The 14,837-nt window shown below is 43.8% G+C and overlaps 1 protein-coding gene across 1 annotated transcript in view; it reads right to left on the minus strand.

Moving 5' to 3' along the window:
• The window catches only part of bcl11aa (BCL11 transcription factor A a), a 52,256-nt gene extending 37,773 nt beyond the window's left edge, over window positions 1–14,483 (minus strand). The window contains exons 1-2 of the mRNA XM_072678148.1: window positions 14,074–14,483; window positions 9,941–10,276 (exon numbers count right to left, since the gene is read on the minus strand). Of these exons, the coding sequence (XP_072534249.1) occupies window positions 9,941–10,276; window positions 14,074–14,128 (391 nt within the window). The 5' untranslated portion in view covers window positions 14,129–14,483. The remainder of the gene's footprint in view (window positions 1–9,940; window positions 10,277–14,073) is intronic.
• Between the last annotated feature and the right edge of the window lie 354 nt (window positions 14,484–14,837).

A 14,837-nucleotide genomic window follows, 5' to 3' on the forward strand; every position in this document is an offset into this window, starting at 1 on the left:
GTCCCATTACAGCCACACGCCTATGTAAAGATTAGGTAGCTGTAAGAAAAGCCTTTTTAAAAAAATATAAAATCTCATAAGTTCACAGAGATAAATCACTCAGATAATAGCACACACATTAGAACCATAGCAACGCTCTGTGTGTGAGAGAAAGTGAGAGAGAGTGTGTGTATCTCTCTCTTTCTCTCTCTCTCTGTGTGGAGGCTGGTCAACATCTGCTTCCACACAGAAGAAGAGGGGAGGGTACATAAAGGTCTCGCTGTCTGCTGAGCTTTACACATATACAACCCCCAGCCATGGAGAATGCAGAATGCAGAACCTAGCGTGTGTGTGTGTATGTGTTTGTGTGTGCATTTTTGCATGTATGTTTGTGTTGTAGGAAGAATGGCTAGATGAGAGAGTTCAGGCACATTGCTCTGTCTGTGTATGTGTGTGTGCGTGTGTGTTGCTTTGCTGAGGCTGATCAGCAGTGATTAACTGCAGCACCGTATGCAAAGCGCATTAATGAAGGGGTGCAGAGTCATCATGTAAATTAAATATGTCAAATCTCCTGGTGAACTTTCAATCTTCACGCGCAAAACGCTGCTTTCATTTACATCCCCCATTTTTGCGGGAAAGGAAAAAAAAGGCAAGCAAGTAGAAGCAATTTCCACCTTTTCTCTCTTTTTTTTGTAGTATCCCCTCCCCTGTGTAAGGGCGCACACACACACACACAGTGCTCCCTGCAGAAGGTCTGACAGGCCGTGCTGATGTGTTCGGAATGCACATGGTAATAGGCCAATCAAAAATGCAAAACAATTGGCAATTACTGAGAGGATCTAATGGTCATTAGAATTTACAACTAGGTAATGAACTAAAGTCTGCCCATACCATGCATATTCATAAAGCAATTTAGGCTTTGAAGATTAAAGAAGTGCTTAAAATTCAAATGAGCCCGAGCAAATTATCAGTAAGATTCAGTCAGGAAGTAGGGGCTTTATGTGCATGTATGTGAGTGTGTGCGAGAGTGTGTGTGTATGTGCATATACACACGTGTGAGTGTGTGTGAAAGTCAGAGAGCGCATGAGGATGCAAAAAAGGGATCTTGGAGCAATGCCATGGAAGAACCATTGTTGCGTCCATAAAGAAAAAACCTGTTTTTGTTCAAGAAATGTATATAAACAATATAAATATAAATATATTATGAATATAAATATATTTTATGAATATATATATATATATATATATATATATATATATATATATATATATATATATATATACATATATATATATATATATATGTGTGTGTGTGTCTCTTGGAAACCCAGTGTTCTATTCTAGGACAGTTTTGTAATTATGAGAGAGACAGAAGTGTGGGCTTTCATACAGTGACTTAGGGGTTAAAGTCTAAAGTCAATTTCTTTACCAATTTAAAGGGTAAAAACTCTTCTTCATAGACCAAATTAGATTTTTCTGTGACGTCACTCAAAAAAGAACCTTTTACCTTTACCTTCATTTTTAAGAATGTGTGCACAGATTTGTCTCTGCATTTTCAAGCCCATGTTGCTCCATTTTCCTCAGGTTGGCAGGAAAACAGCAATTAACAATGTCTGTGTGTGTGTGTGTGTGTGTGTGTGTGTGTGTGATAGAGAGAGAGAGAGAGAGAGAGAGAGAGACTAGGTGCATGCCCAGAGAATCCTTACTGCAATAATTCTCCATCTCCATGCCTCTCGCTCCAGACACACTGCAAAGCCAGCCTTTATCAACCTTACTTAGAGTCCCTCTCTTATCGTCTTGGCTCTTTCAAACCAGAGAAAAGGTATTTCATTAACACTGCTCGTTGCCAGCGCTGAGATAAAGTCATCACGGATGATAATCTGAAAAGTATTCAGTAATCTACTGTACAGTCCTGCAGATATAATGAGAGCGACATATGCGGCCGTGGCAGTGATTATAACACTACAGAAGTACTATGTAGAAGTTCTAGAGTATGTGGCAGTGTTGTTCTTAGAGACGGTTGGACCAGTCAGTTTAGAAATGCTGTAAATGCTGCAATAATGGCATGCTACAATGATGTGGAGAAGACAGGACAGGAAAAAGGGATTCCATAAAGTCAATGAAAAAAAAAAAATAAATACATGGATTATATTACAATGTAAAAATGTAATTAAATTGCTAACCTTCAGCAGGGTTTGGCCTGTTTCATCCTACAATCACCTAAAAATAAAGCAATTAACTTATTGGTGAGCAGGGGGGAGGTAGTGCCACAGACATTCCTGAGCTGGGTGAGGGGTCATGACCCTCAAAGGCCTATCTAGTGCTCTGCAGGATTATGCTGCTGCTCTAAAGGCTTGCTAACCCAGGAACCGTCACAAAGCAACAAGTACTCAGATCTGATGAAACAGTACACACACACACACACACGCTCCACACAAATGTCAATTTACTTATTCTATAGGTCAGTAGGTGTATGTCACCACTTCAGTCATGTTTTAAAAGCATGGTCATGTACAGTTTTCTAAATCACGATGCTATTTTAATATCTACACATGTTTCTATCCAAATATTTGATTCCTAGGACATGGCTTTGCATGTCATATACATACCAGTAACATCAAACATAATTAATCTAGGAAGGACCTATGACTTCCATTCCTCTCTCCCTCTCTCTATCTTTCTCTCTCTCTCTCTCTCTGTCTTCCCTTCTTTCTTTGGTTTCAGGGGGCTGATGTAGCTTCACTGTTTGTCCATAAGCTAACAGTGAAGTCTGTAATAGCATCGCTGTCACGCTAAAGCCTTGCATCTCCAAAGTGTCAAAGTGCAGAAGGAAAAAACCTTCTTAGCTTTCAATGGAAATCAAAGTAAAAAGATTTTATTCCAAGTCATTTTGGAGCATTTCTGTTGGCCCATTCATCCTGGAATTCTATCACAAGATAAAGAACAACGGCTGGAATAAAAGTATGTCAAAAGTCAAAAACGACAAAAAATTATTTTATTTTCTTTGATTCATTCAGCGTGTGTGTGTGTGTGTGTGTGTGTGTGTGTTCAAGGCTAATAAAAAAAGTGTTGCTAAGGATCACGATAATGCAAGCTTTTATGAAAAGCATTTCTCCTGTCGTTGGCTTTCTTCCTCCAAGTGCAAGACCACTTTTCCTTCTGCAGCGCTTCAGTCGACACGCTGCATCTGTTTACCTCTACTACCGAGGCCACAACACAGACACACCATGAATACGCACTTACTTCCACACATATACACTCAAATCTGCTAAATCTAGGCAAGTGCCCAATACTAACAAGAGCAGGCAATCAACCAGTTCAGACGCAAATAGAAACACACACACACACTTGGCACATACTCTTTTAAACAGACACATGTGTGAGGGGTGTGTCGTGGAGTTGGAGTGAGAGTGCAGTGAGGAAGGCCCTTTAAGCCTAAGCAGTGGGTACCGATGTTGATCCAGCTAGAAGGAGCCGAGCCTCACTGTTAGGCCAAAACAGTCAGTGTCAATTTAACCTAAACTGTGTGACTGGCTGTCCATGAGCAGGTAGCCAGTGCCCTGCCTTTATCGGTGTAGAGTGCAGAGCTGTGGGTATTACAGAGAGGGCCTATTGAGAGGAGCAGGTTTCGGAAGAAAAGGAGAAAAGAACAAAGCGCGGCCCTGAAGGTGTCTGCGGAGAGACTCGGCTTCTGCCATTTGTAACCATTATAGCCCAGATGAATTGATCGCATTGAGCGTCTTGGCTGGCAGAAGCTGAAAGTGAGTGGCACTGTGCTGGTCAAGGTGACCTCACCCACACGGTGCAGCTTTAGCTGCCCTTTGAAACCAGAGAGAGAGAGAGAGAGAGAGACAGAGAGAGAGACAGAGAGAGAGAGAGAGAGAGAGAGAGAGAGAGAATGAGAGAGAGAGAGAGAAGAAAATAAAACAAAGAATAAATGGATAAGAGCAGTGACAGTCACGTTCCCGAAAGCGAGCCGCTGCCACAACATGAGACCGGCGTAATTGAATGCACATGTGTGTGTGTATGTATGCGTGTGTGTGTACAGTAAAGCAGTAAAAGGTAAACACAGTAGTAAAAGCTGGCCTCACTGTAGCCCACCCTAGGCCGCCAGCCCTGCTCTGTGCCAACTCTTCCCTGGCAGCGTCCACTGAGGGATGTCCTGTTGCAACACTGCCAACTCACGTAGCCTTTCATGTTGTACCGCGTCCCACCCCACACACACACGCGCACACACACACACACACACACACACACACACACACTTACTGACTCTCACAGACAGGCACACACATACGGTTCTCAGTAACCACAAACTAAAGTACAGAGTCACACACACACACACACACATACAGATGTAGCACAGTAATTCTGCACCGTTCCTCCGGTGTTTCCAAAAGCCCACTCTGTAATCCACTGAGATTTATAAATACACTTTGTAGTACATAAACATTTTTATGGACTCATTCTCTAAAACATCTGACATAATTTGAGAGCTACACTGTGACGGAACCTGGTGGGTCTACACACATCCATCCACATGTACACAAACATGTGAGCGGGCAAAGCCACACACACGCACGCACACACACACACACACTTCAGCTTGGCAAACACACCTCAAAGTACAACTCTAGTCCTTCTCCTTTATGCAGAAAAAGAACGGCACTGGTTACCTGCCCAGCCTAAGTGCTCCCTATTTACTGATAAGGAGCAACATCTCAGCTCTACCCCTATAAACACGGGACAAGCCTGGCTTAGTGGAGAATCGCAGCACATGCACATCCTGGAGATGCAGGAGGAGCGAATGGGTGCATACCGGCGAGATTTCTCCTCTCACGATGGAGGAGCCGCCATTGTCCTGTGGTGGGAGGGTCTCGGGGAAGGAGCGTCACTGGGTGGTGAGAGCGAGAGGGTGGCACTGTGCCAGGCAGTGCCCGTCTGGCTGCTAAATACCTTTGTTTCCCGCAAGCTGGCTTACAACACGAAACCAGGTGAAGAGAACATTATTTGTATGTCAAATTTATTTTTTATTTTATCCATTTATATGTATATGTATATTTATTTCTCTGTGCAATTATTAGTGAATATGAATATTACAAATTAATGAAAAAAATGCACATTTTTATGGAGACAATGTGTGCATCATGGTCTTTTAAATAAAATAAAAAAACCCTAAAAAAAACAACAAATGAACAAAGCCCATCCACCCCCCACCAGTACACAGGCGACTAGATCATGCAAATCAATGCTGAGGATGCTGGATATCACAATGCATGTGTGAGCGATGCTCAGAGTGAGATCCACCCAAATAGCCAACTGCTCCAGGAGTGGCGAATTACACATTATCATCCACCATTATTAAACCTTATCCCTAAGGACACTGTTAGGCATCTCTATCTCTTCCTCTCTTTCTCTCTCTATCACACATACACACACCTGGCTTTCAATACATTCCCAAAGCTTAAGCATGAATAGCACACACTTGCAGGTACATCTGTGAGCCTATATATTCACACACACACATGCAGGAACACACACACACACAGCAGCAGCAAGGTCTGGGGCCTCGGTTTCTTTAGACAGGAGGACAGCAGCCTGAGAGCTCGAGCCGGTGGAGCAATCATGCGGGTGAAAAGAAATAAAATCTGGCATTCTTTGGAAAATTAGAGGGGACCTTCCATTTCAATGCATATTCATAAAGAGCATCTTTGCAGGCGCTGTGCGCTATCGCGGCTTGGCGAAGACATGCTTCTTTGTCATGCGGCGAGCCACTTCCTGATAATTCATTTTCCTGATAGTGGGAAAAAAGGCATGCTGGAAGACGCGGTGTATGGGTGGCTGCGTGTATTCAGAGGTGAAAGCTCGGCGGCGTACACACACAGGCGCACACGCAAACGTCTGTGCCCCCTGTCTCGCCACAAATAAAAGGATTTTTCGCTCTTGTAATGCCAAGACGACTCTGCACATGCACTCACACACACGCATACACACGCATTTCCACATTTTCAAGTGCCTCTACAGCAAGTACGTCCCTAGTTGTTTATCTTGACGCTCGCCACAATGATGCCATGCAGACATATGCACACACACACACACACACACACACACACACATATGCATGCAATAGCAGAGAGGGACATTTGAGATTCAAGAGAGTGCTGCAGATTGCATTAATTGTGACAAGTGCTGTGTTCTAGCCCACCAGCACAGCACTGCACAGTACTGACAACTTTGCACCCACTTAAAGACGGTTTGTGCCAGACTTCCTTTGCTCATTCTTGCCGAAGATTTCTGCTTTGATGATAATTACGATCATGACAGACGAGCGTGTTTGAAACGGCAGGCGATTTCCAAAAAAGACAAAACTAGACAATAAAGAATAAAGAGGGGGGAAATGCTCAAATTGCAGGGGTCTTTGTTAAGTCAGTCATCCAGGTCACATTTTGGCACCGAAAATTGCTGGCAGCTCACGCGCCAGGCAATCGCACACAGTGTAATTGATTCAATATTAATTGGATGCCCCTGATTTACACTGACGGCTAAAGCCTTATGAAGAAAGAAAAAGGGAGAGAGAGAGAGAGCGAGAGAGTAAGTGAGAGAGGAAAGCGTTGAAAGCCAGCCTAGCAAAGACCATTTAAAAAACAATTATCTGCATTGAGGTCCATTCTGCATGGCTGCAGCGTTCGTCTGAACTAATCGGTTGATCTATTGCAAAGCAGTCGTCATTCCTACAGGGACACCATGGCAGGAGACAGTCTTGAAAACTGCCTGTTAAAAAAAGTTCACCACTCCAAATGGCCACAGACTCGGAGCCAAAGCAAATTCAATCTGTCATGCAGACATATTTTGGACGATGGAGTCTCCAAACAGGAGACTGCAGGATGTTATTTGCATATTTTTTGCATTTTATCCAGTCTTGCATTGTGTAATCAAAGAGTAGAAGAAATGATAGAAAAAAAACATGTGACAGTCAAGATATCGATCTGACATAATCACTGTTACAAATGACAGTTTATACAACCAAACTACGACCTGATCTTTTGACAACCTGCCTTCATTTTTCCCCACCCCCTTCCCAGCCAGTGAATCCCAGCATTGGATTTAAAATCTCATTTTCTCTATTAATAAGAATTAATAAAATAAAATAGTACACTTAAGCAGGACATGCCATGGTCCACATAAAAATGGCACAGAGGAGAGGAGAGGAGAGGAGAGGAGAGGAGAGGAGAGGAGAGGAGAAGGCTGCAGAGTCGATTAGCCCTATACTTTCTGGCTGGGCCCCCCAACCAGGATACATGGCCTATTTGGGGCAGTGGACACACACACACACACACACACACATACATACATGCACACACACACAGCCCACACCACTGCCCCTTCTCGGAGTCCATTCCTCTGTGACAGGTACTGCCTTTCGTCTCACTGAGCTGCTCTATATGGAAATTGCGATGTTACATCACACAAGCAGCATTCCATATTTGGCGGTTTGAGACTATATATGTGTGAGTGACACTATTTTAGCGACATAAAAACATACACAGATATATATATATATATATATATATATATATATATATATATATATATATATATATATATAATAATGCATATAATAGAGGCAATCATGAATTATATCATTATTAATTATTACTAAAAAATCATTATTATTATGTCATTTAAGCCAACTTTCTACACACAAATACTTTATCCTTGTTTATGTGTTCACTGTAATTCACTGTAGTTCTTCTTATACTTGAAGATACCGAGTACAAAACTCATCTGCAATATGGCTAATTAATATTTCTTTTGACCAGCCGTCAGGCAGGCCATTCGGTAACACGCAGAGAAGCTGTTAACGTCTTTCCCACCAAGCTGTTTTAAAACATAAGAAGCACACACAATACCAGTGACCCAACACTATCAGCTGAACCCTGTTACATTATGATGTAAATGAGTTTAATAACCCAGTTTAGCGGCTGACAGAAACAAGAGATGTGTGCGCGATAGCTTGTGCATATAAAGGCGTTGTATAATTCGTGCTGAAACGGCATCGACATATTTAAAACAAAGGGGTTAACTAGACACCGCTGACCCCGCTTACCACCCTTATCCATTAAAACCTAAATCAATCTCATGTATGTGGTGGTTACAGGAACCACAGCACACTGCTCGTCCCATCTGAGTCTTTTCACAGCACCTGGGAGTTTTTATTGTTCCTTCAGACTCACTGACTCCATCATATGAATGAGAAGTAGAAATAGAAATGGCTCTGTGATAGAACTGCATAGCCAATAATTAGCCCTCAATGAGGGTGAGGCCAAAATGACTGTACATGGTACTGCCTGGGCCCAAGACACTTCCCGGAACATGATCCTTAAAAGCAGACCAGAGAATGGCCCAACATGAGGCCAGGGCTGAAAATCAGACTGGAGAGGCTCACTCACACTTTTTCTTCTCTTAACAAAAACGCTCTCTGTAAATTACCTCCAGCAGCTACACACACATACACACTCACACAGCCAACAGAATCACATCTCTAATGTTTCATGAAGCACTAGAATGGCTTACTTCACTAAAGTTAGCTACTCACGGCACGGGGAGACTTATGACTACCTTGGGTCACATTCTAACACACCGAATTCCAGACATTTCTTTTTAAAGGTTGTTTACAATCAAAGTGATAAACTGTCTTGTTTGGCTCTTTGTTTCCGTAGCTGTATTTCATGTTTTCCCATGCCTTATTTAGTGCAGGAAGTCAACCACTAAGGCTCACTCTAATTAAAATGTGCAAAAAAACTAAAACAAATAATTAGTGGTGTTAAGACTCTTTAAATAAATGACTGTCCCCTCACATCCAAAAATAAGCCAGTGGCCTTTTGCTTTCTTTTTTTTTTTTTTTTTTGGATTTTGGTCAGAAAGTGAAAATGTGCAGTCATACATTTACACGGATAAGATGTGGCCGTGTAAAAACCGCACAGAAATCAAGATGCATCTGTGGAAACCACATGAGAGGCTATGAGCAGCGCGGAAAGGCATTTCCCACGGGCCTGTGGACGCACACTGAGGGGATGGCCTCTCCTGTCACACCACAACCTCCTCCAACCAGCCCTCCAGCACCCAAACTGTCCCATCTCTCTCCTGCTTTATCTCTCCCCCTCTCTCTCTCTCTTGGTGTGGATGTGCCGTGCTCCTGACACACCCTCAGTGCTCTACTTTGGCCGATCACAAAATGGGAACATAAAGTCAAGGCAGGATGGGTCTTTTTTTTTTTTTTTAAACCACTGGGCTGGACTTGACTACTAAGGAAAAAAGCACTAATTCCATGAAATCAGAAATGAATCCCAGGGTAATACCTGAACAAGGTTAACTGTTTAACTGCTCAGAGAGGCCAAAGACATCTGAAAAGAAAGGAGGTAAAACTCGACTCACTCATGGGCCAAAACAAGCATGCAGCCAGTGTCTGAGATACATGATGTATGCGGTAGGACTGATTTTAATTAACAAAATCCCACCCAGTCAAAGTGCAGAGTGAGAGCCAGGCTAATTCCAAACTGCGATGAGCTCGAGACAATAAATCAGAACAAAGAATGTTTTTTTTTTTCCTTCATCTTCATGCTCTAACAGAGTCATGCAACGATATGATATATAAGCCCCCCAATCCTCCAACCCCACAGCTCGTAAATATTCAACACTCTGAAATGTGTCTCCAGAGTTGTGGACGAGAAACCCCACGGAGAGAGAACATGTGTGTGCGATATGTGGCCTACACATCTACTCGATTCCACAATGTAAAAAAGTGTGTATCACATACATCCAGTGCACCAAGGGCACACTCACACACACACACGCACACACGCGTGCACACATACTTACAAACAACAGATACAAAACTCTCTCCCCACTCATTGACTGCCATGGCCTTTGGAATAGTTTTTTGGTCTATATGTTTGTTTACCTGTATTGTTCTCCTGTTTAGGACAGATTCCTCGAGAAGACGTTGACAAGCAGTCGTCGTCCTCCGGCGTGACCTGGACGCCCACCTCTACAGGGTTGGAGGCTCTCCTCAGCTCACTAAACGATGGAGAAGGGGGTTTATCCATTGCCTTGTCCATGCACGGGGTGCCATTGCATTGCTTCCTTTTGTGCTCAATAAAAATCAGGATATCCCCCAAAGGGAAGTTCATCTGACACTGGCCGCAAGTAAGCAGGTCCTGGTCCCCTTCCGGAGCGACCTGTACCAGCCCGTGCTGTTCCTGCCTCTCCTCTGAGACCACAGACGACAGGGGCTCGGCTGCTCGTGGGAAGCGGCGGCGTGCGAGACACAGGGAACGAGAGAGAGAGAGACAGAGAGAAAATTAGAGATTAAAGGTGTTCTAATGAGCACAACCAGTGCTGTGACGGGGAAACTCTTATCAAATCATATCAGATATTGCAGGTAATTGTTATTTTTACACACAGAAAATCATCTTTAGTTATGTGTGTGACACAATGTACTTATTAGCTTTTTATTATTAATATTATTATTTATTTATTTTCCCCCCTTCAGTTTCTCTCTTTTTGGACCCTCTCTGAAGAAATACTATTATGAAATCATTAAATTAAACTAAAATTACATATACACATTCATACAAATTAAAAGTCATCCCCTGTGCTTTCCATCAATTAACAGATATTATAAGCAACTTTTTTTCATTTAAAGACATCATTTATTATTTTTAATGAAGCTCACATAGCATGTGTCTCTACTAAGGCTTTGATGAATCGACAGCTTTTACTACAGTGCAGTGCTACACCACTCAGCTCACGCTTCCCTTTCTTTTCGCTCCAAGTTGAGATGTGAATGTTTTTTTTTCCAGAGCACATGTGAAGAAAAGGCCATTTGGACGTGGTTAACACATGTGCAGGCAAACCAAAGATATGTGCAGGCCAGTGCAAGATCATACGCCTCACTTTTATTCCCTTTGGAACAACGTTCACAACTAACTGGCACCAGCAAACTGCCTCACACACTACCAGTGACTGTAGTACTTTTTAAAGTTGTGATAAAGTTTCCAACAGCAGTAGAAGGAGATGAGGGGGGGGGGGGTTAACACAGAACGATGCTAGTAGAGCAAAGGGGGGCCAGCAGTGTTTCAGTGCTCATCACTACTCGAAGAGGTTCCAGCAGTCTGCGAGTTCCTTAGCACTACAGCATCCTGACCTTCTTTACTAAGCTCCCAATCTCATACTTTAATGGACTTAAGACCACTGAGGATCAAAAAATAGATTCTCATTTTAGTTAGTGAAGACTGATACATACTGATTTTTTTTTTTTGCCTTCTCTTTTAAAGGTATCGAGCTCTTGTGATCTTTTGAGGCTGAATGATTTTAGCTTAAGCTGAAGTACACACACACACATACACACACATCCTAACACAGTTAGCTCCCAGACGTTCACCACATGTGCGCGTGATCGCGGACTAAAAGATAGAACGGACTAAAATCCTCCTGGTCCGTAGCCTACTTCTTTAAACGCTGGGCTCATTCCGGGGAACAGCGGGGGGTTTTCACACACCACGCGTCGTTTTACCTGCGCGGATTAACACATGTGCACGCCTGAGCTCTCGCCGTGCACAAGCAAATATAAACCGTCCCGTTTTAAAGGGAAAACTAAACGATTAAAGAATATAAAGTTTAAGGCTGTTTAAGGAGCTCCTTTGGATTAAACATCCACATTTATTTTTCATTGATATCCTGCATAACTGCATTTCTTTTTTCAGTGTATGACACTGATTAATTTAAATGCAAATCTGTGGATGCAGTTGGCTGCTGCATTTGGACCTCTAGTCAACATATAACTAATCCCCATAACGCAGGATACACCATGGGTTCTTGTGGGAGTCTTATGGACTGAGTAATTAAAAATGTTTGATAAATACGTGAAATCGTGAAGCGTTCATACGATTTATGTAAAAGAATAATCAGCTTATCTTTTTTTTCTATAGACGGATAGATATTGCAGTGCAACTGCAGTCGAGTGGATTAAATAAACTAAAGAAAGCCCAAACAATCAAGTTTAAGTGTTAGGGGGGGGGGGGGACTATTTTAGCATCACTGAAACAAATGAAAGTGAACCAGAGAGACAGAACGGTCTGAAAATGCAATCGAATAAAACTGAGCAATTTAGCACGTGCTATTTTTTTTACTCTCTTTAAATCGTTTTACAATCAAAAATTGATCAGAATAAATGTAAATAAATACAGGTTATCCAAAACTGCAGATCACTTTACAGAAAGAAAAAAAAAACATGGATGAATCACACTAACAAATAATAACAAGTCTTAATACTTGCTAAGTGCTAAGTTAGAAATGTTCTCCACGTGGTTTTCTTAATAAAAGTGATTGCAGGTGATATTGATGAAAATATTGAGCACTCGGTTGGTGTTTGACACTCCAAAGCCTCTGTGTCTTCAGTGCCAATGTGCCGGTGTTGTTAGGTTTATCTAAATGAAGCGTATGTGTCTCTTCTCAGTAGATTTGCCCACGTCTTAGAATTTCACCTGAAAATCGCTATAGCCCAAATAACGCACGTGGTTCCGGGAGCGAAACGGGCAGTAGTTCTGCATAACAAGTTTCTCTCTTCCAAACCTATCGTCAAATATGTAGACAGAGGTGGCGGTAAAAATCGATCAGGTTCAAGTTCATTTCCAGTTTTCTGATCGTAGTGTGCCTCCTAGCGACGGACGGCACACACGGCTCGGTGAAAGAGAGACAGGCGTGCAACCTGGAGACGGCACTGAAACCCAACAGCCTGTATGTGTGGGGGGGAACCCAATAATGTTACACGATACGTTACAACGTTACAACAACGTGGGATTTGTGTCAAGCATGTTTATCGTGTAAAAGGCAGCCTAATGCTTCTGGGGCTCGGTGTCGTTTGCAGGAAGCGAGTCAGGAGAAGAAGGAGGAATCGGTGGGCTTTTGAATAGTCTACTCGCCGTATTCACGAGCACGCTTATGGAGCTATAAAATACCAAATAGGGCGACTTTGCACAACACCGCGATGCTTCACGACCCTGTTCGGACAGTTTTCAAGGGTTTCATTAAAACAGACCTCCCAAAACATTTCGCATTTTTTGTTGGGAATTTAAAAATGCCTTGACTGAAATGTCAGGTTAAGTAGTTAAAATGACGCTGCTGTGTTTCTATATCTTAAGGTCAGCCCCGTTCCTGGCTAATTAAGCTGGAATTTAAATTGCACGCATTTAATACGATGAAGAAAAAGCACTGGTAGTCGAGCCAGTCGCGTTACTGTTGCTCCTAGCGAATAAGTCTCAACATCTCAGTGCTCGAGCACTGGGGGAATCGCGTTTTCCGTGTGAAAGGAGCTAAGCCTAAAGTTTAAAAGCGTATATATATATGTCTATAGGTTCTGCATGGGCCAGTGTTTGAGGTTAGTCTGAAATAGCCTACGCGATGACCGTCTCCGCTGCAGCGCTGCTGCTGCCGGTGGGTAGTACCGCGCGCTCACGCCGCGCTTGTAAACAGTCGGACACGAGATTTCTTTCCCCTTCCCAATCAAAATCCACTTCCACTTTTTGAAAATCTTCCAAAAATAGTGCGAGAGGGGGGAAATCCTGCCCAGAATCGCTCGCAGCCGAGTGCTACGGGTTTACTCCACAACACAGCGCTTGGAGCCAGAGCCGGAGCTGCACACCTACCTACCACAGTCCGGTATCTTACACCGGGTCTTAGGTGGCCAAAGACACGGACTGGGGGCACGGGAGCCAGCGCACGTGGCTTACCCCGAAAAAATCGCGCTCTAAACTTCTTAGGAATTTCAGCGGGCGGCTCGCGGACGAAAGCAGAAACTTTTCTCAGTAGCTGAAGGTGCGCGTGCTGCTGTTTGACGAGCGGCAGCGACTCGCCACGCTCCTCACTGAAGTCCACTTGACCGCGGTCTCCGCTGTCCACTGTCCAGTGTACCTTCACCGGGCTTCGCTCCTCGGTAGCCGCTGTTTTCCCCCTCTTTACCGCACATTGCACGTCGAGACCGACAAAACGAGAGGGTAGGAGGACACACAACACACACACGCATGCTTTACTTACGCGAGAAATCCCGTTTGCTTAAGTGCTGGGGTTTGCCTTGCTTGCGGCGAGACATGGTGGTTGGTGGTGGCTTTCAGCTCGGTTCACATCGGGAGAGCCGGGTTAGAAGGGAGACTCCAGAGAAAATATCTTCATCAATGCCTTTGACATCCAAAATAAATTAGAAATAATACAAAGATGGCGCAGGGAAGATGGATTGTGGGATAGCCGTCATGGCTTTTTTGAAAAGAGAGAGAGAGAGAGATGAAAAAATGGCAAAAGCCCCCCTGAGCTGCAAGTTCAAGTGCGGACGTGACGTCCCTGCGAACTTGAACGTCAGGAGATGGATGGACACAGACATACAAAACATGGGCAGGGCAAAGCCGGGGAGTGGGAGGAGGGAGTGGAAATAACAAAACCAATGGACACTCATTAGGGGCTGGACATGAAAAATAGACCCGGAGAAGCCAATGGACAGAAAGATCAGGGGGCCGGACAAGAGGCGAGAGAGAGAGAGAGAGAGCGAGCGAGCGAGCGAGGGAGAGAGAGAGAGAGAGGGGGGTGTTTAATGAAAGCAGCGTGCAATGTGTGTGTGTGTGCGCGCGCGCGTGTGTGTGTAGGGGGTGGACGTAGGAACACGGACCACGAAAAGCCAATGGCCATGAGATTCGGTGTGGGGGGGGGGCGACTGGGAGTGGAGGGGGGTGGCGGCGGGGCTGGACATGCGCTATGTGAGGGGAGGGGGGAGAGAAACCTTTAATAGAAGCTGCTTCAGTGGACATTGA

The sequence above is a fragment of the Salminus brasiliensis genome, chromosome 4, assembly GCF_030463535.1.
Source record: "Salminus brasiliensis chromosome 4, fSalBra1.hap2, whole genome shotgun sequence".
In the NCBI taxonomy this organism is placed as follows: domain Eukaryota; kingdom Metazoa; phylum Chordata; class Actinopteri; order Characiformes; family Bryconidae; genus Salminus; species Salminus brasiliensis.